The sequence below is a fragment of the Microcebus murinus genome, chromosome 11, assembly GCF_040939455.1.
Source record: "Microcebus murinus isolate Inina chromosome 11, M.murinus_Inina_mat1.0, whole genome shotgun sequence".
In the NCBI taxonomy this organism is placed as follows: domain Eukaryota; kingdom Metazoa; phylum Chordata; class Mammalia; order Primates; family Cheirogaleidae; genus Microcebus; species Microcebus murinus.
In genome coordinates, this window is record NC_134114.1 from 52,358,866 (window position 1) to 52,380,787 (window position 21,922).

At 44.3% G+C, this 21,922-nt stretch overlaps 1 protein-coding gene across 1 annotated transcript; it reads right to left on the reverse strand.

Moving 5' to 3' along the window:
• Positions 1-19,197: 19,197 nt before the first annotated feature.
• FOXD1 (forkhead box D1) lies at positions 19,198-21,685 on the reverse strand. The gene has a single exon (XM_012784058.3). The coding sequence runs from the start codon at positions 21,288-21,290 to the stop codon at positions 19,920-19,922; it is 1,371 nt and encodes a 456-aa protein (XP_012639512.3). The 5' UTR covers positions 21,291-21,685; the 3' UTR covers positions 19,198-19,919.
• Between the last annotated feature and the right edge of the window lie 237 nt (positions 21,686-21,922).

Sequence of the window (21,922 nt, forward strand, 5' to 3'; positions counted from 1 at the left end):
CTTATTATAATATAATAAAATTGCAGATTCTCAGGCCCCCTTCAGACCTACTGACTTGGAAACTCTGGGAGTGGGGCCCAGCATGCTGTGTTCTAACAAGACTACCAGGTGGTTCTGAGCATGCTAAGCATTGGGAAGTATTGCCTTAGAAACAAAGGGAGCAGAGCTGGCTGGACCTCCCAAGTTCCCTCTTACAAAACCACAATCTCAGTCATGAGAATATCTACACACATCTTCAGCATACTCGTGATTGCTGATGATTTTAATAACGATGACTTGTAACATAAACCAGGAGACATTTTACAATGGAACCCCATATGGCCATATGGCAAATCTAGAAGAGTTTTTTGTTTGTTTATTTTACCTTGGATTTGAATTTTTCAACCTAGTGAATCTCATGTGCCTAATCCCACAGGCTGGTACTTTGTAGGTTTTGAGGCCAAAAGGAACTAGATCACTTAAACAAAACTTTAAAACATTTAATCAACACCAAAAAATCATCCAGTTGTCCAAATGCCAGATTTGTTCATGTGCCTTAATTTTCTAAGAGAGTTCTTCTTACAGTCTTTATCCACTCTCAAAAAAATTTTTGTAATGGCCACAGGTATACTCCTAAGGTGTGAGATGGATAAGAATCAATAATTCTATGTTCTAGGTCCTTCTAGTAGGAATACAACCCTGAGGTGAGTTAACATAATGGGAATGGCTATGCAAATCTCCACTCCTCCCATTTGTGTCCTTTCTGGGCTCTTCACCAGCCTTTCAAACTCATCATCTTTGGGAGGCCTCCATGGTGTTGTAGGCAGGACAGTAGGCTCTGGGGATGGAAGATTTGGGTGGAAATCTAAGCTCTCATACTTAGTACAGTCATGGGCTGCATAACAACATTTCAGTCAATGACAGACCACATATACAATGGTGGTCTCATAAGATTATAATACTGTATCTTTTCTATGTTTAGATATACAAATACTTACCATTGTGTTACAGCTGCCTACAGTATTCAGGGCAGTAACATGCTGTACAGGTTTGCAGCCTAGGAGCAAAAGCCTATAGCAAAAGACCACATAGCCTAGATGGGTAGTAGGCTATAGCATATAGATTTGTTTAAGTACACTCTATGATGCTTGCGCAATGACAAAATCACCTGAAAACACCTTTATTAGAACGTATCCTCATCATTAAATGATGCATGGACTGTACATCCATACTAGCCTATGACTTTTGGTAAGACCGATCAGTAGTCACCCGGCATAGCGGCACAAATGTAAGATATCCAAAAGTATGAATTACTGCAACCCTACTGTTCCAGTTGGACAGATCCTTTAGGCTAAAATTTATGGTGAGAACAGTTTTTTATCTTTACTTTTTTGCCATTGGATAAATAGACAAAGCCAATCAACTCCAAATTATTTTCCCCACATTATTTATTCATCTGGTAGATTAGTCAATTCATTCATCAGTCAGAAAATATTTATTGAATGCTAATTATGTACAAGAAATTATGAAAATGCAAAGAATTGCAAGGCATGGCCTTATTTTAAGTAGCCTGAAATGTAATAGATACTTAATAGTGGACTTATTAAACATGGACACTTCACAGAAGCTCCTATAGAATTAATGCCAAATAAGTGGTCCACATAATAAATCACAAAGGGTTGGAGAGAGGAGTCTCCCACTGCCTGAACTAAGAGTAATGGAGCCCAGCCCAAACGCATCAGACCACCTGCGTTTGAATCCTAGCTCATTCACTTGATATATGACAATGGCAGATATATGACAATGGCAGGTTGCTTAACCGCTCCATGCTTCAGTTTTCTGTCTGAAAAACAGGATGTACCCTGTGGGATGACTGAGAATTAAATGAGATAATTTACATAACATACTTAGCATAGTACCTAGCCCAAAGTACTCCATATATGTCATCTATGTAATAACATTATTCATGGAGAAGGTAAAAACCTCAACTGGATCTTATGTGATGAAGACTACAGAATGAAGATGAAAAAATATTACAGGTATGGACTATATCATCAATAATGCAAAACACAGGAAAACTGCAGTGTCTGCTCGAACAGTATGTTTGGTCCCATTGTAAAACATCTTGAATATAAAATTAACTTAAAACTTCATCATGTAACCAACAGAGAACCACTTTTGGTTCTTGAGTAGAAGTGTGATATGATGAAGAGGTTTTTGGAAAATTAATCTGCAGCATATGTTGAGCAATTGGGAGACTGGAGGTAAGGAGACCAGAGAGGGAAAAAGTATTTTAGTGATATAGGCACAGGGTACCAGGTGCCCAATCTCTGATGATAACAGTGGGAGTGGAGAAGAAGGGGGAAAAGGTGAGCTTTTGCAGGAGAAGAATGATCAGACTTGGGGAATGACTGGATATGAGAATTAACGTGGTGAAGAAATAAAAGACAATTTTGAAAATGATAGGCCCCGGGTTAATAGGAAAATTGAGTACTACTGATAGAATTAAGTAGGCAAGAGGGGGAGCCAGTCATAGAAAGAGGCATGTCTTAGACATGTTAGGTTGGGGCTTACTAAGAAAATGTTTATTGTCTAGCAGGAAGTTGGGAATTCAGGACTAGAGCTCGGAGAAGTTGGGATGAGATCTGGTTATCACTTGAGTGAGGAAGTCTCGATGCTATGGCTGGGGGAGAACATTGCCAGGATTTGTTCTCTCAGCTCACTCTCTCTTTCACTTTTCCCAGCTGGCCCCAGCTAGTAGTCTAGCACTCTACACCCTTCTCCTCGTCCACCCTTTGTCGGGGTGAAAATTAAGAACACACTCTAGATGGTCTGAGAGCCATCTCTGAAGTCGCCCTTCTTCTTTTTTTTCCCATATTGAAAATTACATAGCCCATAGAACTTTTCCACTTAGGTGTCAATATAATAGAAATACACTGAGAAAATTAAACATACTTCAACAGCTAACCATATACTCAACTGTATACTCCCTAGTCCATCCTCTTCCAGCTCCTCATATCAAGGTGGTTCTAATCTAAGCAATGCCAAAGAAACCCTAGATTTTGGTAATCACACTTAGAAATGCCCACTGCTGACTTTATGTGCATTTAGTTGACTCAGTGTGACTCCAGTATTCACATCATCACTTGCTAAAAAGTGCTCTCTTTCATATTGCTATTTTTATGTAGTTTATTGACATACATAATTTCTGCTCCTTCTTCAAAGTTCATCTCAAACATTACCTCCTCTGGGAAGCCCTCCATGTCCCTCCCATAGTTATTTTTTCTCTGCGATCTTATATTAATCAGTGCATATTTCTACTGAAGCACATCATATACTGTAATATTTTAGTTAGCATGCATGTCCCCCACCTCCAACCATAAGTTTTATTTTTTTTTTTCATATCCCCAGAACATCTCACTATGCCTGTCACGCAGTAGGTTCTTACTAAATGCAAGACAAATAAATGAAAGAAGGAATGGATGATTAAATGTGGTCTTTGGTTTCCCTTAATCAGTTGTATTAGTTACAATATAAGTTTTTAAATGTGATCTTTATTTGTATTTTTTCAACCCTTATGCTACTTTATAATGTTATATAGGCCCTAGAATTTGGTACCAAATTCCCAAGTTTTGACACTTTTTATAGCATTTCATAAGAAGTGCTTTTAGTTATTAATTCTTCACATATTTTATTGACCTCTTAAATGTTTGAAATTTTTTAAGACTTCTATAAGGGGGCCGGGCACTGTGGCTCACACCTGTAATTTTAGCACTTTGGGAGGCTGAGGCAGGAAGATTGCTTGAGGCCAGGAGTTCGAGACTAGCCTGAGCAAGAACGAGACCCTGTCTCTAAAAAAAATACAAAAATTAGTGGGCATGGCGGTATGTGCCTATAGACCCAGTTACTCAGGAGGCTGAGGCAGGAGATTGCTTGAGCCCAGGAGTTTGAGGTTGCTGTGAGTTATGATGATGCCACTGAACTCTAGCCAGGGTGACAAAGTGAGATTCTGTCTCAAAAAAAAAAAAAAAAAAAACAAGACTTCTATAAGAATATTATAGAGCAAAATAGTATATTGTAAGTTGCTTTACTTTTTTTAATAATAAGCTATTTTAAAGTAAATGAAGTTGTCAATACAAGTGGTTCGATTAAAAAAAAAATAATAAAGTAAATGAAGAAATGAACAAAAAAATTAAAATCATTACTAGAGATTTTTCTACAATAAAACCATTTTTTGTCAGATAGTCATGATGTAATTCTTCTGCTCAAGTTTCTTAGTTTCTGTGTGGTCCCTTCTAACTTCTTTAAGCAGACAGAAGCCCATCTATGTGAGCAGGTAGATGAATGGGTGGAATGAAAGAGGCCAGTCTCTTTCTTCACATATAAATCTCCAAAAATAATAGGATACATGTGTGCAAAAGTGGTAAACCACTAATAATATTTATAACTCCACAATTCCTAGTGGAAATAAAATAATAAAGCAATAAAACATTCAGGGAAAAGAACAAGTACCATGGTTAAAACACTGGTATCAGGGCTCAAAACTTGTCTGAAGTCCAGTCACTCATGATTTGGGCTGTTTACAGTAGGAATTTGGATTGTTTTTATGTCACGGTCCACTTACAAATAGGCAGGCCAGATCTCCCGCCGGGTGGGGTCTGCATTCAACCTGTGCCATAATTTCGGCTGAGCACAAAGGCTGAGCATACTCTTTTTGTCAGTGGAGATTTTTAACTACTTAACTATCAGTAGTACTGATTGAGTCACCTTTTAAGCTTTGCTGGAGGGAGTAAGGGAGTTATAATTATGTTTAAAGTCAACAAAAATTTCACTTGCAATAGTTCAGAAGTATAAAACAAGTAAGGTAATATGTATTGCTTTGACTTAGAAAAAGATTAATAAGTGCTACTTTAAACACTTGATACCTTATTTAATGTACTATTTCCAAAATAAGCTGTAAACATTTTTAAGAACCATTGTTAAAGCATGACTAGAAATGAGGCAATTTTTTTAAAACCTTCGTCAGAATTTATGCATCCAAATGAATGTTTCCTCCTAAGCAATCACCCTGGGAACCTACCAAAACCAATGATGCTGTCATTCCTGAGGACATTTTGAGAGCTCTCCTATTATAACCAGTTTACAAGTCACACAAGATGATAAATCTTCAAGGAGACATGGGTTTTGAAAAAATAATGTTTTTATTCAAGTTGGTCATCTGCTTCATTCACCATATTTGACTCTTAGTGACATTTATACACTTGCAAAATCAAATCCACCCTCAAAGAATAAAGTTTTTCAAACAAATGGGCAATAACTTTTTGTGTTCCAAAATGTTTTCAGTATTGGCCCAATGATAGAAAATACAATGGAAAATATCAGTCTTTTAAACATTGCTTATAATATACCTGTTGCAAGGACAGGACTAGATTAGTTGCCCTTACTAATTATGAAAAATCAACCAACGAACGCTCTTGTCATCAGCAGAAAGTTTTATTAATAAAACGATGACTGAAGGATCTTTTATTTATTTTCTGTTTATTTTGAAATAATTATAGATTCACAGGAAGTTGCAAAAATAGTACACAGAGTTCCATGCACCCTTCACCCAGCTTTCTCCAATGGTGACATCTTATATATAACTGCAGTACAATATTACAACGAAGAAACCAACATTGTATAACACTGTTAGGTATATTATAGGCTTTATTCAGTTTTTGTCAATTTTTACATGCATTTGTGTGGGGTGGGGGTGGTGGGTGTAGCTTTCTGCAGTTTTATTCCACATATAGATTAGTGTAACTGCCACCACAAATACAAAACTCGTCATCACTACAAAGGAACTCCCTCCTGATACCCTGTTAAATTTGGACCCCTCCCCTTTCCTTGTCCCCTGGCAACCAATAATCTGTTCTCATCTCTATAGTTTTGTCATTTTGAGACTGTTATATAAACAGAATTATGCAGTATGTAACTTTTTGAGGTTGACTTTTTTCACTAAGCCTAATGCCTTTAGATCCAGTGTGTTGCATCCATCAATACCATATTTCTTTTTATTGCTGAGTAGTATTCCTTTGTATGTATATCACAGATTTTCGCCACTGAAAAGACAACCATATGGTTTGTCTTTTCTTTCTTCCTTCCTCCTTTTCTTTTCTCTTTTTTCTTTCTTTCTTTCCTTCTTTTCCATTATTACAAATAAAGGTGCTATGGATATTTATGTAAAACTTTTTCTGCAGACATAAATTTCCATTTCTCTGGGATAAATGCCCTTTAGGATGGTGGTTGGGCTATATGGTAAGTGCATGTTTAGTTTTGGAAGTAACTGACAGACTATTTTCCAGAATGACTGTACCACTTTAAATTCATACCAGTAATGTATGAGAGATCCAGTTTCTCTGCATCTTTGCCAGCATTTGGTATTATTGTAATTTTTTATTTTAGCTACTCTAATAGGTGTATAGTTTTAAGTATTTTGGGAAATTACTGATTTAATTTATTTGACTGGTCATATGAAAATTCAGTGGGGATGACTTGTCTTCACATTGTCTTCCTGAGTATGAACTCCAAGCTTTATTTTATATTTACATTAATTTATAGATTTAAAATTATAAAAAGATGTGCTCCCTACTTCAAATGTATCAACCAAAAACTCACTTTAGGCTCTTCCACTTGGCCCCATCATTTCTTCTATGGCATAAACATGGCTTTGCCTAAAAATGCTGTACTTTCTGGGGGAAAAGTCCTTCTGGCTGCATTCTCTGGTTTTTATTGAGGGAGGAGCACTAATGATGGGCTGCCCTGGTTGGCCCTGGTTGCTTACTTATAGCATGAATTCATGAGAGAGCTCCTTTGCTGGAGATGCTAGGAGTGAACAGGACAATCATAATTCTGCAGGTTTTCTGTCCTTTTCTCTGTTCAAATTTGACTGGTCTGTATGGTGAGCCATATATGGGACAAAGTAGAGACTGCTTGCTATGTTAGTTGCAAAGTGAACACTTTATTTCAAACAGAATTCAAAGTGCACTTGACCGGCTGTTGCATTAAGTACTCGCACATCTGAGGTAGAACAAACTAGATGCAATTTACTTTCCCCCTCAAGTTCATGCCATTCTTTGTGAAGAGGCCCCAAGTACTTACTACTAGTCTTAGGGAATGAAATGGCAAATAGGAAATAGAATCCAATTACAAAAGCAGCATGTGGCTTCTGCCTCCTTACATTTACCCACAGTTGCATCTTGCAAGTGACTTAACAGTTACTATGAGTAAATTATTTCATTTCATTTTGTTTATCTACTTATAAGATCACCTCTGCTGGTCAATAATGAAATGCTGGAGGTTTTAGTGGGAGGGGACATTGTTTTAATTTCAGACTAAGGTAAAGCTTTCCAGCATTTGCTTCCCATTCTTCGCCTATATAAATTGTCTTACCATTTATATCGTTTTATAAATAGAAGTTTGAACAGATGAATCTTACAAACATACTGATAAATAAAAGAAACCAAACAAAGGACTACATACATACTGTATGATTTCATTTATATGAAGTTCAAGAATATGTAAAAACTAATATCTGGTAAGAGATATAAGAATAGTGGCTAGAAGTGAGATGGTATTTAATGGAAGGGGTATGGAGGAGTTTTCTGGGGTGTTTAAAATGTTCTATAACTTGATCTAAGTGGTGGTTACACCGGTGCATATATATGTACAATTCACCAAGTTGTATACTTGGGAGTTGGACACATGATTGTATGCACCTTATTCTTTAATTAACAACTGATATGAAAAAAATGAGAGGTTTGTTGATAAAAGCACAACGTAGCTTTTGGTTTTCCATCTCAGTGTTTCTAGGAATTTTTAAATTTTGCAAGTTGCCATTTTTCCCAGTGCAAATGAACCACTCTTCTCATCTCTTTCCTCTTCTCTGCCCCTCCCAGTTTCTTAACTAGTTAGATTTATGTTGCAATTTCATGCATATCATAATTGTTAAATTAAAATATTGTGAAGCAGAGTGTGGAAGCAATAAAACTCTATTAAGATCAGTTTAGGCCTTTAAAAATTCCATGATTCCTTTCACTCATGTGACATCTTTCATTCCTTGTTTTGAAGTTTGGATCCAAGGAATTTTGCATGCTGTGGGTTGACATTTAGTTAATAGCATCTTTTGCTGAGGTTCCATTTTCTAAATTAACAAGATCAAGAACAGTGACCTGATGATATTCCTTTGTACATCTGGCTCTTTTCCAAAAAGAAGGATTAAGAAGAGGGAGGGAGGGAGGGAGGATCAAACCCTCTTGGTTACCTTTATTTTAGGGCAAAGTGTGTTTCAAATTTTTGTAAAAACATCAGATACCACCTTCCCACTAACAAAACGAACAAATACCCCACCGCCCGCCCCACACACATACAAAATCTGTAGTTGCAGTATGTCTGCTATTTCTCATTTCTCTTTTGTGTCCCTAATAGCTTGTGCCTGGAGTCTTTCCTACTAAGCCATGAAAAAGATAAAATAAAAATACATCTACATATAAACTATGGGAATAGAACCAAGTCAGGTTTAACTTCTTAAGACACATTTGGGGATGGGCTAAGAGGGAAGCGAGAAGGCTGAGGAGCATAGTAGACTCTCTCTAGGTGCTGGACAAACATTTCTTAAAAAGAAAAGACTAATGACGAAAAGTACAAATGATGCAAGCAAGGAACTGCGGCACAGAATGTGAAGCCAAGGATAGTGGATTCAGGATGGCATCTGACCCATTTTTCTCTCATTCCCAAATGCTTTATTTGGAAATATCATGTTGGGGCGGGGCCGTGGGGGCGAGCTTTACATAAAGAATGTGAGAAATACGGAGGAAGACAGATGGAGACGAAAATATGGAGCCTACTGAATGCAAAAAGGGTGCTTTCCAAGACAGAATGAGAGAACTAGGCGCCTTTTTTTCCACTCCGCTGCCCCCCACGTCTGGGCTGTGCTGTGCGTTCTAACGCAGTTGCTTGGGAGCTGGGCGAAGGGGCCGGGGCCTGGGGATGGGTGGGAAAGCAAGAGTCGGGCAACAGGTGGGGAGGTGGCGGACTTTTGTCTCGGGGAAGGAAATCCGCTGCGCTAAAAGGGCGGAAAGCAGTAGCACGCAGAACTAGTGCCTGCAGGGTCTCAGGCGCTCTCGCCACCGCCCCAGGCTCCTCTAATTAGAGAGGGATGCAGGGTGGCATTAGTTCCCAAACGTTTTAATCGAGCCTCTTTTCAATAGCAAGGGATAAATGTAGCCACTGTTACTCTGTGCTGAATGGGTCGCAAAGGCCCCCGCCCGGCCTCCAGCGTGGCCATTCAGGGCTCTTTTCACAACCCCTAAGCGGCTCAGTCCCTGGACCTAGCGACACTCCAGAGCGCTCCTAATTAGTCTAATTAGAAAGGTGGATTGATAGATGGGAAGAAGACAGAGTTGGGTTAGGAAGATGCTCAATGCTGCCAATCTCGGCTGGGTTGCCGCTTATTCTCTACGGAAAGAAAAGGCCGCAAAGAAGGAGGTTGGAGCCGAAGCCCACCCGCCCGCGCCGAGGCTCGGCTCCGGCCGGATCGCTGGCTGGGCGGTCTTTGACCCCGCGCCTCCCGCCCACAGCCGGAGGCTGCAGCGGGAACCGCCCTCTTCCCCAGGGAGCGTGTCCCGGTCCCGGGCCCTCGCCGAGCGAGGCAGGAGGGAAGGGCCGCGGACAAGTGGACACGGCCTCACACCCAAGCCCTGCGCCGCTCTGCCCCTCCGGGCCCCACGGCCGCCCGTTCCTCACCCGGAAAATCGTGGGGAGACGCGGCCTCGGCGGCTCAGCGGCCAGGCCCGGGGACTGCGGGCAGAAGGTCGGTGCGGGGCCTCCGCGTCCGGCCGCGCCACGTGGTGTCTCCCCGCGCCCTCCTGTCCCGGCCTTGCTCGCTGTCCGAGCAGCGCCTCCTCCCAGAAAAGCCGACACCCCAAGAAGGCAGTAACTTTAGCCTGAGGACCAGGCCTACACGCTCGGGGCTGTTGGGTGGTGCGCCCGCAAGTGTCTTTGCCCTGCCCGGGCGCAGGCCGGTCACCCGCGCTGCCGCTCCTCCGGGTCGCCGGGCGCGGAACGGCCCCGGCCCGGCCTCAAGCCCGGGCCCCGCGCATTCCTGCGCTCGCCGTTGCCGGCGGGAGGCGAGGAAGGGAGCAGCCCGGGTGGCTTGGAGAACACTGAACCTTTAATTGGGCTATAAATCAGACAGGGGAGTGCGGTGGAGTTTGTGCAGGTGTAAAAACAGAGGGGAAAGCCCCGGCCGAGCAGCCAAAGCGCCCGGGCAGGTCAGAACCTCCAGCAAACTAACATCTTGATAAGTCCGCTGACAACAAAATAAACAGTGGAGAGGGTGGGGGAGGCGGGCGGCGCTGGGGCCCGCGGCCGCTCGCAGCAGCACAGCGGCCGTCTGCTTGGGGAAGGCAGGCCGCTCTCGGTTTTTTGTTGGGGTCTTGGGGGGGGGGGGTGCGGAGGTAGTGGAGAAGAAGAGAGAAGCAAAATTATCTTCCTCTCCGCCCTCTCCTTTTCAGCGTTGCATTCCCGTAGACCGAGGGCCCCGGGAATGTGTGACAGTGAAGGTTGGGGAGTGGGCGCTGCCTCGCCGTCCCCTGCGAGGTCCGGGACTGGAGCTGCTGGGGACCGCGGGCCGGCCCTCGGCCAGTGAGGAGAGGGTCCCAGCGCCCCTCCCAGACACAGCGCCCCCGGGAGGCAAACCACCGCTCCTGCTTCACTTCGAGGGCTGACTTTGGGAAAACTCTACACTACTGGGCCCCTGGCCGAAGGAAGTAAAAAAAAAAAAAAAAACAAGTAGAAAAGGCGATCGGAAACAATTCGTGCACTGCTTGGGAGCAAAACCCTGTCAAAACCCTATCGAGACGTTGGCACAAGCGGCAAGCGGATTCACAGACAAAGGAAAACAATATAAGTCCCGTTAGATCATTTTTCTGGACATTGTTTAAGGTTTAAAAGGGACCAAATCGTTTCAAAATGTTGCCAGTAAAAATTATCCTATGTGGAATGCAACTAATCCTTTTAGGTTCCTGTCAACTGTTTCCACAGAAGGAATCCGATTTTTCAAATCAAGGATCCAAAAGTCTTTGGGGAGAGATTTATTACATGCCAGAGCTTTAGTTACAGAATAGAGTTACAATAACAACCCGCACCCACCAACTCCCTAAAATAAGGGATCTCATCCCACATAATTCTAAAGACGTGGGAGAGATCGTTTGCTGGAGTCCTGCTATGTATGCAGATGGGAAGCCGGTGAGGGAAAGGGGGAGGAAGGCAGAAATATTAAATTCCTTAAATAGAAAAACAGAGCACAGAACACCTCAGCATTTTATGTTTGTCCTCTGTACCCCTGGTTATTTTTTGAAGGAAAAAACAAAACCTAAGCTTGGTGACTTGGGCACAGTTCATCTGCAATGGCAACTTAAAAGTGAAGTTAATGCTGGAATTGAATACAGACAATCTCTTGGACACATACACTCCCCCAGTGGTTCAAAACCTGGACTCTGAGTTTACATATTGAAGATGCGTCTACAGTTTCTGCAAGTGGGAAAATATTTATTTAAAAGTGTATAAAAGAATGCAAGAAAAAAAATACCTGCTTTATTTTTAAGTTTTCTTTGATTTGTAATAAAATGTTTAAGCATGCAAAAAAGTGCCCTACAATTTTTTGTTAACCATATCTCTGCATTTAACTCTTCACAACCCCATGTGAACATAAACTCATTCCATGTAGGTCAGAGTATCTGTTCACAGTAGTATCTTAGAGCCTGATCACAAACCATCGCCCTCCCCCTTGTCCATTCTTCACAAAGAACTGGCAGCCTGGGATACCCTCCCCTTCACCAGTTCTTCAAGGAAAACTAGCAGCTAGGACACGAGATGATCTATTAGTTAAAAAGCCACAAAAACTTGGAAGGAAATTCAAATTCATAGTGCCTGAAGGAGTCTGGCACTGACTTAACCTTTATACCACAGAGGCACATAGGTGTTTTAGCCATTTTGTGAGTAAATTGGGCACACTAGAAAGATATTGTCAAGAAGCTATTGTCAGTTTGATTTACAGACCAGTGAGATTTTCAGTAATGTAAAAGTGGTTTTGTTAATGGAGAAATGAAAATTTTATTTTCCCAGCCTTCCAGCCACTCCCTTGTTTCCTGCTAAAATGTCTTGTTTCTCTTGTTCCACAGCATATGCTTATGTTATTAGGGGACATCTTGGTGGTGGGAATTTTTAAATTTGTTTCCTATATTTAAATCAAGAATAAAGGGATTTGCAATATAGCAGGTGCTCAATAAATAGTGCAGACTAATCCCACTCTTCAAAGCTTAGAGGTTAAAGAGATGATCAGTTGATAAGTAAGTAGGGGAAAGAAACAGAGGAAAAGACTAGAGAAGTGGATTTAAAACATCAGTGGTTTGTTTATTTTAGAAGGGGGGAGAAAATTATCTGTCCAAATACCCATCTGGCTGAAGTAAGAGAAAACAGAATGTCATCTCTTTTATCTTCATTATTTCTAGAAAGGATTAAATAACTATTTCATAGATAGGGGTGGGGATTTCAAAGATGAATTTGTATATATAATCAATGATTTCTCTTAACTAATTTAAGGATTTAGAGGTTTTTCTTTTTTTCCTTGAAAAATAAGGATGTCAGGAAAGGCCACAAAGGGACCATAATACTTTGTATCAGTATAGGTTTATGTTTTACAAAATATTTTCACATAAATTGTATTATTTGATTCTCACAACTTGCCCCTATCCCACAAAAAATATAAAAGAGGGTGAAAACATTTAATTTAATTTAGCATTTAGTTTCAACCTAGTCTTCATTCTTTTGCAGGCTTTGAAGATGTGGGTTTTTTTTTTTTTTTTGGCTTGTAATTTTTTTTGTCTCCCTAAGTCAATCATCTAACAGAACATAATCTTGGACAGTCATTTTCACATATGCAAAACTCTGCATAAAAATAAGCAAAAACAGAGATAGAAAACCAAGTTATTTTTCCTTCGTAGTGACCCTTTATTATAGACTTTTCAGAAAGTGTGTAGTTTCTTTTTATTGCTGAAAATATCTGCCTCTTAGCTATGTTAACAAGAATTTCTAGGCAAGTATGCAAAGACACTCTGCCTTCTGCCATAAGTAATCCTTGCCCTTCCCTCTTTTTCTTTGCCAGTCTGTTCTTGATCAGTAATTGCAAGTAAGAGAGAATCCTTGGTCTGTACCTGGCTCCCTCTGGGATAGGGAGATCCAGGCCAAGCCCCAGAGCCTCAGATTCATCCTGTGCCCACACCCACAACAAGCCTGTTCTGTGCTCAGTAGACTGGCTGGGCCTAGGACACATTCCATACAGCTTGCATTCTGCTTAACAGGCTAGACACATTCTCCTAGCAGTAGCATCCTATACACAGGGAAACATCCTATTTTGAAAAATAAAGTCACTCTCACTTTAAGAATAGAAAAATATCTTTCCAAACCTAATTTCAAATTCAGAATCAGAATTTTCCAGATTCTCTAAATAAACCTGCTGATATTGACTATTTTTCTTCCTGGAATAGGTTTTTGTTTTTTTAAAGTCTAGAATTAAAAAGAAAAATATTTCTGGTCTTAAAAAACAACCAACATTTGCTCTAGAAAATCAATGTTCTCTTGCACTAAGCACTGTCCCTTGGAAAGCTTGCCACATGCACTCTCCTTTGCACTTTGCAGCTCACAATTAATGAGGCACAATCCTTGCACTGGCTCTAGTCTGGGTGTCTCTGTACTGGATGTCTCTATACTGGACAAAGCAGCCACCCGAGTCCCAGCCTGAGGAGGCCAGGCTGCAGTGAGGTTTCTGGGTGACAATAGGCAAGGATCAGCTAGCAGGTAGTTTGGAATCCCCCCAGAAGCATTTTAGGGAGGTCTCTGGCCAGGCAGGTGGATTAATTGTATAAGGGCTAAAGGGACTGGCCCAAGCCTCATCATGTGCAGCTGTTCAAAGACTGTAAAATCTCCTAAAGAGTGTGTCTAGGCAGGAGAATGGGGAGACACATTCTCAGAAAAATATTTAATTTTCTCATTAAATGTTAAATCAGCTTATCTGACTCCTCACTTATCCTTCCCTTTTCTACACAGGAAGTATATGCCTCTATGGCTGGTCGTAAGACTGGGTTAGCAGTTTAGCAAAAAGCTCTAAACTGGAAGATCTTGACCATTAAAAATCAGCAAGAAAAGTAGAGGAAATTGGTAAATAGCACAAAGATGAGCTGTGTGTTTGTGTGTGAAGGGATGCTAGGAGACTATAATGTGGAAAGAATTAGGTGGAGGAAGCTGATGCCTCTGAAATAATTAGGTGTCAATTCCAAATACATCTAAAATAAGGTTCTTGAAAGACCTGGGTGGAGGCGGTGGGGAAGAGGGTGTAGTGAGAATGTGGGGGGGGGGGGGAATGTGTGTAAGAAATAAATGATTCTTCTATACGATGACCTCTAAGGTAACTTCCCTACCACAGTGGGAGTTTAATAAATCACAATGATGGCAAGAAACTAGCAGTACGCTCTAATGGAAATAAAATGGGATTTAAATGCTGAAGTCCCAGTAGCTATGACCTTGTGCGAGTCATTTAATCTCTCTTGAGCCTTGATATCTTTATTTGTAAAATGGGGTCAATAATAATTCTTGTCCTCACGATTTCACAGTGTACTTAAGAGCAATATTAGTGAAAGTTCTTTTTTAAAAATCAATATGTGGTGAAGGCATTGACTGGAATAGACAAGACAGGAGTTCCAGGACACTAATAACATCTGCTTCTTGATCTGATGCTGGTCATACATGTGCATTCACTTTGTGAAAAGTCATTAGAATTTGTACATTATACTTCCCTAAAATTTTTTCTTTTTAATTTTTACTTTTAAAAGTTAGAATAGCTCAAAACAGGTTTTAAAGTTAGGATGCTGATGATAATGACAAGAAAAATTATAAACATGGGTCAGAAGCTCAGAGTTTTTATCCTCATTTTTCTTCCTCGCCATCCTATCACACCTAGAAACTCAGGACTCAAAAAGAGATCAATGATAATCATCAGCTGTTTTCTCTGTGTGTGTTTTGCTTCTTACTGACCAGTATTTTCCTGGTAAAGAAGCTAGAGGAATAAACCAGAAAGTTTCCTGCATGCCAGAGGGGTCAACAAGAAAAAGGAGCCCAAGCTGTTCACATCAAGGGAAAGATGTGATTAGAGAGATGTGACATGCGAAGAAATTATCTGAAAAGGGAATTCAGTTGGGAAAGTATAAGCCCCAAGAGCCCTGAGCAGCTGGTCATGATCAGATTCTCCATCTTTCTGTCAGATGTAATTGTATCCGAGTTGGCATGGTATTTATTGCTAAAGTTGAAGGGCCAGATTTTACACTAAACATATTTACACATTTACATTTGTTGCCCTATAAACACACCACATTTCACTGGCCATGACATCAAACACATTTACCAACAAAAGGCATATGTCTAATTACAAAATCATAGAGGAGAAGGGCGGCAAGTGGCAGCTGATGGGCAATGAGCGTGCATGCCTGTGTATGTGTATGTGTGACCCAGCTGCACCACCAGGAAACCGGCAGAGACAAGAATGAACGCAGACAATGCTGAGCCCACTTCACTTGTCCTCTGCTCCCCAGGCCTGTCCTTGTCTGGTTCAGTTCTAAAGGGGATGGGGGACCCCCTGGCATTCCAATTAGATGCATGGTTACCCCCCTGGAGGAGCCCTGAGAGACTAGGGCGGTTCCTGGACAGATTTCTGATTTGGATTGAGTTTGATGCTGATATGACCTTTAAATTGCCCCCCCCAATGACTTTTCTCAGTCAGTAATAAAAACAGGTGTGAGCAGAATATGTAGCCAGCAGAAAATTTTAAAATTATAACTAGAGTCCTCAATTCCTGGCTTTGGGTAGTAAGATCAGATCCCTACCCATCAATAGCAGTTGTAATAACATGGTTAGCCGCTCCAAGCTCCATCCTTGGTCAAGCAAGGAAATCAGAGCCACTGGGGCCAGAGAGAGAAAAACAAAACAGGCATAGCCTCAACCACTGGCCTCAGACAGCCTTTAATAAATGACACAGGCTGGTATTCCATCAAAATAATCACCTTCCATCAGAATAACCACCTCCCCCAGATCTCTCAGAGGACAGGCTACAGGAAGAAATGGTGGGTTTATAAAAAAGAAAAAAACTGTGAATGGCAGAAAAGCCCTTTTCTGAGATGAATGCTTACTACAGTCACTGTAAGAATTTTGATAATAAATATATCCAGAATTCCATTTCCATCAACAGAAAGCTTGGGCAGGAAAGGGAGGCTGAGTAGGGGCCAGAGAAGTAGAGATGGTAAACAGCTTCAGTGAGTAAAAGACGAAAAAGGTCTTCACAATTTTTTCCTTCCCTTCACCTCCACATTTTCTCTTTTTCTTTTTTTAAGAGGAAAGGAAGCGGCCCTTAAATAAACGCATGGGATGGGATGGAGAGGAAACACATTCTGAGCAGAAGCGCTAGCTTCTTATTTTAAAGAAATAAAATAATTATCCAATAGAGAAAAAAGAAATCAACCAAGGAACGATCTAAGGTCATGACACCATGTGTGGTACAAGGAGCGATTCAATCCATAAGGGCTTCATTACCCCGCAATAGATAACATTTGACTAAATCTAGCAGCAGATTAAATCTCCGCAACACAACAGAGTCGTGAATGAAGAGGCTCCTTTTTGTGTGGTCCTTCTCCAGGAGCTGCCTGAACCATTAGCCCCAACATATCCCTCTCCCTATTAACTGCAATTCCCTTTCGACTGAGCTTCAGTCATTTGTCTCGAGGCTCTACGGGGGCGTTTGATGAGCGGAGAAACAAGGAGAAGGGGAGAAAAGCGTCGGGTTAATGAGTTGTAGCAAATCCACACTTTGTAGTTGGGAGGAGGAGAGCTGGTGACCAATGTTTGTCCAACTGGTTTATTTTTCGAGACCCAGCCTATTGAGGAAGGCTTGTTCAAGCAGGCTTCGTTCCTACAAACAGACAAACATCCTTCTGTTTGCCTACAAAGAAAAGGGGACCAGCGCTGGATTTGCATGCGAATGAGGAGCCCCAGGAGGAGACGTCCTTGCCCATCAAAGGCCGCGGTAGCCAGGGCGGCCCGGCGGCCTTTGTTCCAGCACCTGCTCGCCTGCGCGGCCTGACGGGGCGCGCCCCGCGCTCCGGCTCGCCCGTCCACGATCCACGGCCTGTGTCACTCCTTGCTTGCCCCGCGGCCCACACCTCTCACAGCTCACGTCTCACCCGCCCTGCGACCCTACCTTCCCCCAGTCCGCTGCTGAGCATGCCTGCGGAGCCAGCTAGGCCAACAGCGGAACCCCAAAGCCAGAGGCTGGGGAGCCCGGCCGCAGGACACGACGCTCGAAATTGAGGCGGGTGGGGTTTGAATGGTCTTAAGGTTCAGGGGCTCACCCTGCGCACCATCTGTTTAAAAACAGGCTTGCGGGGCCCCAAAGGGTGAAAGAGAAGCGGGACCCCAACACTGGGACTCGGAGCGAGGCCAGCGCTGGATTGCCCAGCGTCTTCCTGCCATTGTTTTAAATGCAATGACACCCGGAAGGTGGAGCCCGTCCCCGCGCTTTTTAAATTTTGGGGAATCTGAACGAGAGAGGGGTGGGGGAGAGAAAGAGAGACATTAGCCTGGATTCTCTACTTTCTGGACATCCACGCATTATGCAAAATTTTTAAAAATGAAAACGGTTTTGTTTTGGGCTCTCCCTCTTTCTAACTACTTTCAGACCTGTATTTCAGATCCGTGCGTTCCAGAGGCTGTAAGGCGCGCCAGCACCTTCTGTGCCGCTTGGCTGCTTCTCTAACGCCTCTCCGCCCGCGGCCGGCGCGTGGGACCCCGACGCTCTCAGGTTCAGCGTCTCCTCTTAGCCGGGCTAGGGTAAAAGTAACTTTTGTGCACATGATTTTAGTCTAACAGTATTTCAATTTGTATCTATATATTTAGTGGTGAATTTGAGGTTTGCGTGTGTTTAACCTCTTCCAAACATTTCATAGTAAAAAAACAGAACTTCATTTTGAGCCTGTGAGAATCATTTTTTTCCTCCCTAAAAGGAGACAAGGCGTCAAGAGTGAATATCACTCCAAAAAGTTGACCTATAATGCAGACTTCATTAACTTGGCAAGTTAAATCTGCAGATATTCAGATATATACCTGTCCATTTTAGAGAAATTGAATAAACAGATTTAATCTCCATTGATATTAAGCATTTAAATTATATATTAGATATGCCTTGGTTTTACTTAGAGCCACAATAATATTTATAGTCATCAAAACTAGTATCTCACATTTTTTCAAGGAACTAGAAATTGTGTGCATAAGCAGTTAATGAAAAGACAAAATTTTAGAAGAGATATCCTAAATCACCTAAGTTGTAGAAATATAGTTTAACATACACCTGATATTTTTGTCATTTTTATTCTTTAAAGCATATACTTATCCTAAAGTTGAAGGTTTCTCTTAAATACCCTAACTTATTTATTTAAGCTGGAATTTCAATGTTTGCCTTTTAAAATAAAAAAAAAAGCCTCTTTATGCAATTACTGGAATCCCTTCCATGCCAAAAATAGTAACTTTAAATACTAGAACTTTCAAATATGATTTATTTTATATATGCAAATATTTTTATTCAAGATTTTAAAGCTACGACCATTTCTATTAATTTTTTCTATTAAAAATTTAAACGAGAAATTGTCTCTGCTTGTTTTGCTTTTATTACAACATAACATGTTTGTAGAATTTATAACACTGATAAACAGTGGAAAGTAAATTAAGTAGGAAGCTCTAAAATAAAAGTTTCTATAAAATTATCTTGGGGTAACTGTGGCTTTAATTTCAAAATGCCTCAACACTCTTAAATATGGAATAGAATCAGATTCGAAAATGTATACCAAAGTAACTCATTTTATTTATAATCATTTAAAATAATTTCTGATCTACAATGGTTTTGACTTAGAAAGTCAACATAAAAAAATAAAAAATCATGGCAAGATGCTTTTGCTAAATTATCTTTGAAAATAATATTTAACTCTATTCTATATTGGGTTCCTACTTTTCCCACACAGAAACTTCTTTTTTAACAGAAAACAAATTAAGAAGGGGACAACTGAAGCCAATTATTTTGGTGACTTTTCTTTGAAAATTAAGTATTTTATTTCTGAAAAAGTGTAAAAACCTTACATTAGAATAGTACAACAATAATTGCCAGTAAAATTTACAATTCTCCTTGCAAAGAATACGCAGTAAGTACAAAATAAAAATTCCGCACGTCTATTATGATACAAAACACAGGTTAAAATAAGAAATGATAATTTTGACTTTTCTTGTGTAAACATGTTAATCATTCTTTCCTTTTCATGAAAAAGTACACCAGACAAGTGTCCTCAGATAAAAAAAAAAAAAAGTATTGCTTCGCTGGCATTCTTTGAGAACTTTGCTATTTCTGCATTATTCTTCTTTTGAACAGCATTTATGTTTTAACGCCTGGACCTGACCTGAGAATCTCTACACCTCAGAAAGGCTTAGTTGTTTGTTGTTGTTTTTAGTTTGCCGAAGTCAAGGAAGTCCCTAGCGCCTAGACAGGGCGGACCCCCACCAGCACCCCCTTCCTCCCTACCCCAGGTCCGGGGCTGCAGCATAGGACGGCTTTGCATAAATAGAGGGACCCGCAGAGCCGAAAAGCGCGCCCGGCTGTGGCCAACGCAGTTTGGTCCGAGACTCCGAAGCGGCGAATACGGGCGCGCGAGGTCGGGAGGGGCCGCGCCGAGAGGGGCGAACAAAACACCCAACCACCGAGATGCAAAAAGGAGCCGGGTGCCTACCTTCTCCTCAAGCGCGCTAACATAGCGTTATTAACAATTTGAAATCCTAGCAGTAAAGTTCTCGACACTGGACAGGGCAGTCCCTTGGTGCAGAGTCCCCAGGGCGGCCGACGAGGACACGGAGGAGGCGGCGGCGGCCGCGGCGGCCACGAGGGAGCGGGTGAGCGCGGCCGCGGGGCCCACGGCCGCCTGCGCCGCGCAGCCTCCGCCGCCGGGCCCGGGCGCGGGCGGCGCGGCCACCGGCGAGGGCGAGGGCGAGGCCTGCGCGGCGGCGGCGGCCTGCGCGGCGGCGGCGGCGGCGGCGGCCGGGCCCAGGCTGCCTCCGATGATGCTCTCGATGGAGAAGGGCGAGCGCGCCAGCGCCGGAGCGCCGGGGCCGGCCGCCTTGGCCGCCGAGGCCTGCAGGGGCCCGGGCAGGGCGGCGCCGAGCGGGTGCGGCCGGTAGCCGAAGGCGGTCCGGGCCAGCTCTGCGGCCGCGCCGTGCGGCGGGGGCGGCGGCGAGTGCGGGTGGAAGGCGGCGGCGGCGGCGGCGAAGAGCGCCGAGGGCGGCGCGTAGGGCGGCAGCTGCAGGCCGTAGCCGCAGCCGTAGGGGCCGTAGCCGTAGGCGGGCGGCGGCGCGGGCGGGAAGAGCGCGGCCGCCGCAGGGTCGCCCGCGCCCCCCGCGCCCCCCGCGCCGCGCAGCAGCAGCGACTCGGCGGCCGCCGCGTTGGGCGGGAGCAGCGGCTGCCGCTTGAAGCGCTTCCTCCGGCGCAGGAAGCTGCCGTTGTCGAACATGTCGGCGGACTCGGGGTCGAGCGTCCAGTAGTTGCCCTTGCCCGGGTTGCCCGGCTCGCGGGGGATCTTGACGAAGCAGTCGTTGAGCGAGAGGTTGTGGCGGATGCTGTTCTGCCAGGCGGGGAACTTCTCCCGGTAGTAGGGGAAGCGGCCGCTGATGAACTCGCAGATCTCGCTCAGCGTCAGCCGCTTCTTGGGGCTCTGCAGGATGGCCATGGTGATGAGCGCGATGTACGAGTAGGGCGGCTTCACCAGCGGGTTCTTGGCGCCGCCGCCCGCGCCGCCGCCCGCGCCCGCGCCCGCGCCCGCGCCGCCGCCCCCGCCCGCGCCGGGCCCCGCCGCCGGGGCTGGGCCGGGGGGCCCCGGGGAGCACGCTGCCCGCGGGGCCAGCAGGATGTCATCGTCGTCCTCCTCCTCCTCCAGGTCCTCCAGCTCGTCCTCCCCGGCGTACGAGCGCCGCCGCCGCCGGCGCCGCTGCGCGGGGACAGCCAGCCGGGGCCCGCCACCGCCACCCTCGTCGTCGTCCTCCTCTTCCTCGTCGTCCTCGTCCTCGCCCTCCCCCACCACGTCGATGTCTGTCTCCTCCGCGAGGCCGGAGGCATCGGACATCTCCGTGCTCAGGGTCATAGCTGTGGCACCGCGGCGGCGGGGCGGCGCATGGGGGCGCCGGGCTCCGGGCTCCCTCTGCGCCCCAGCCCGGGTCCCGGGCGGCGGGCCCGGCCCGGGGGCGCCACGCTGGGGGCGCCGCCGCTACCTGAGCTGCGCGGGGGCTGCCAGGCGGCGGCGGAGTCTCGCGCTGCGACTTTGTAACTCCTGCGCCGCCGCCGCAGCCGAGAGGTTTCTGCGCTCCCGGGGCTCCTGTCGCTCCCGGCCCGGGCGGAGGACTTGACCTTCCCCTCTCTGAGAGTCTTTCGCGCGGTCAGTTGAGGAGGGGTGGCGGGGCCCAGGAGAGCGAGTCAGAGTGGCGGGCGCCCAGGAGAACGCGGGACGGCTGAGAGTCTAGGAACAGAGCTCGGCGAGGCCAGGGCTGAGTCCAGGAGAGGGCGGACCTTCCCTCGGCTTATAGCAGAAGGGGGCCTGTCACATGGTGTGCACGTCAGAGCGCTGCCGAGGGAAGGGAAAGAAAGCCTAGGAATCAGCCCTGCTCGAGAGAGAAAAATGCACCCGTAGGAGGGGGCGGCAACGGAGAAGAGTGGGGAGGAGAGAGGACCCCACTATTTCTTGCCAAAGGGGGCTGATACCTGAACCACGCGCTGGCC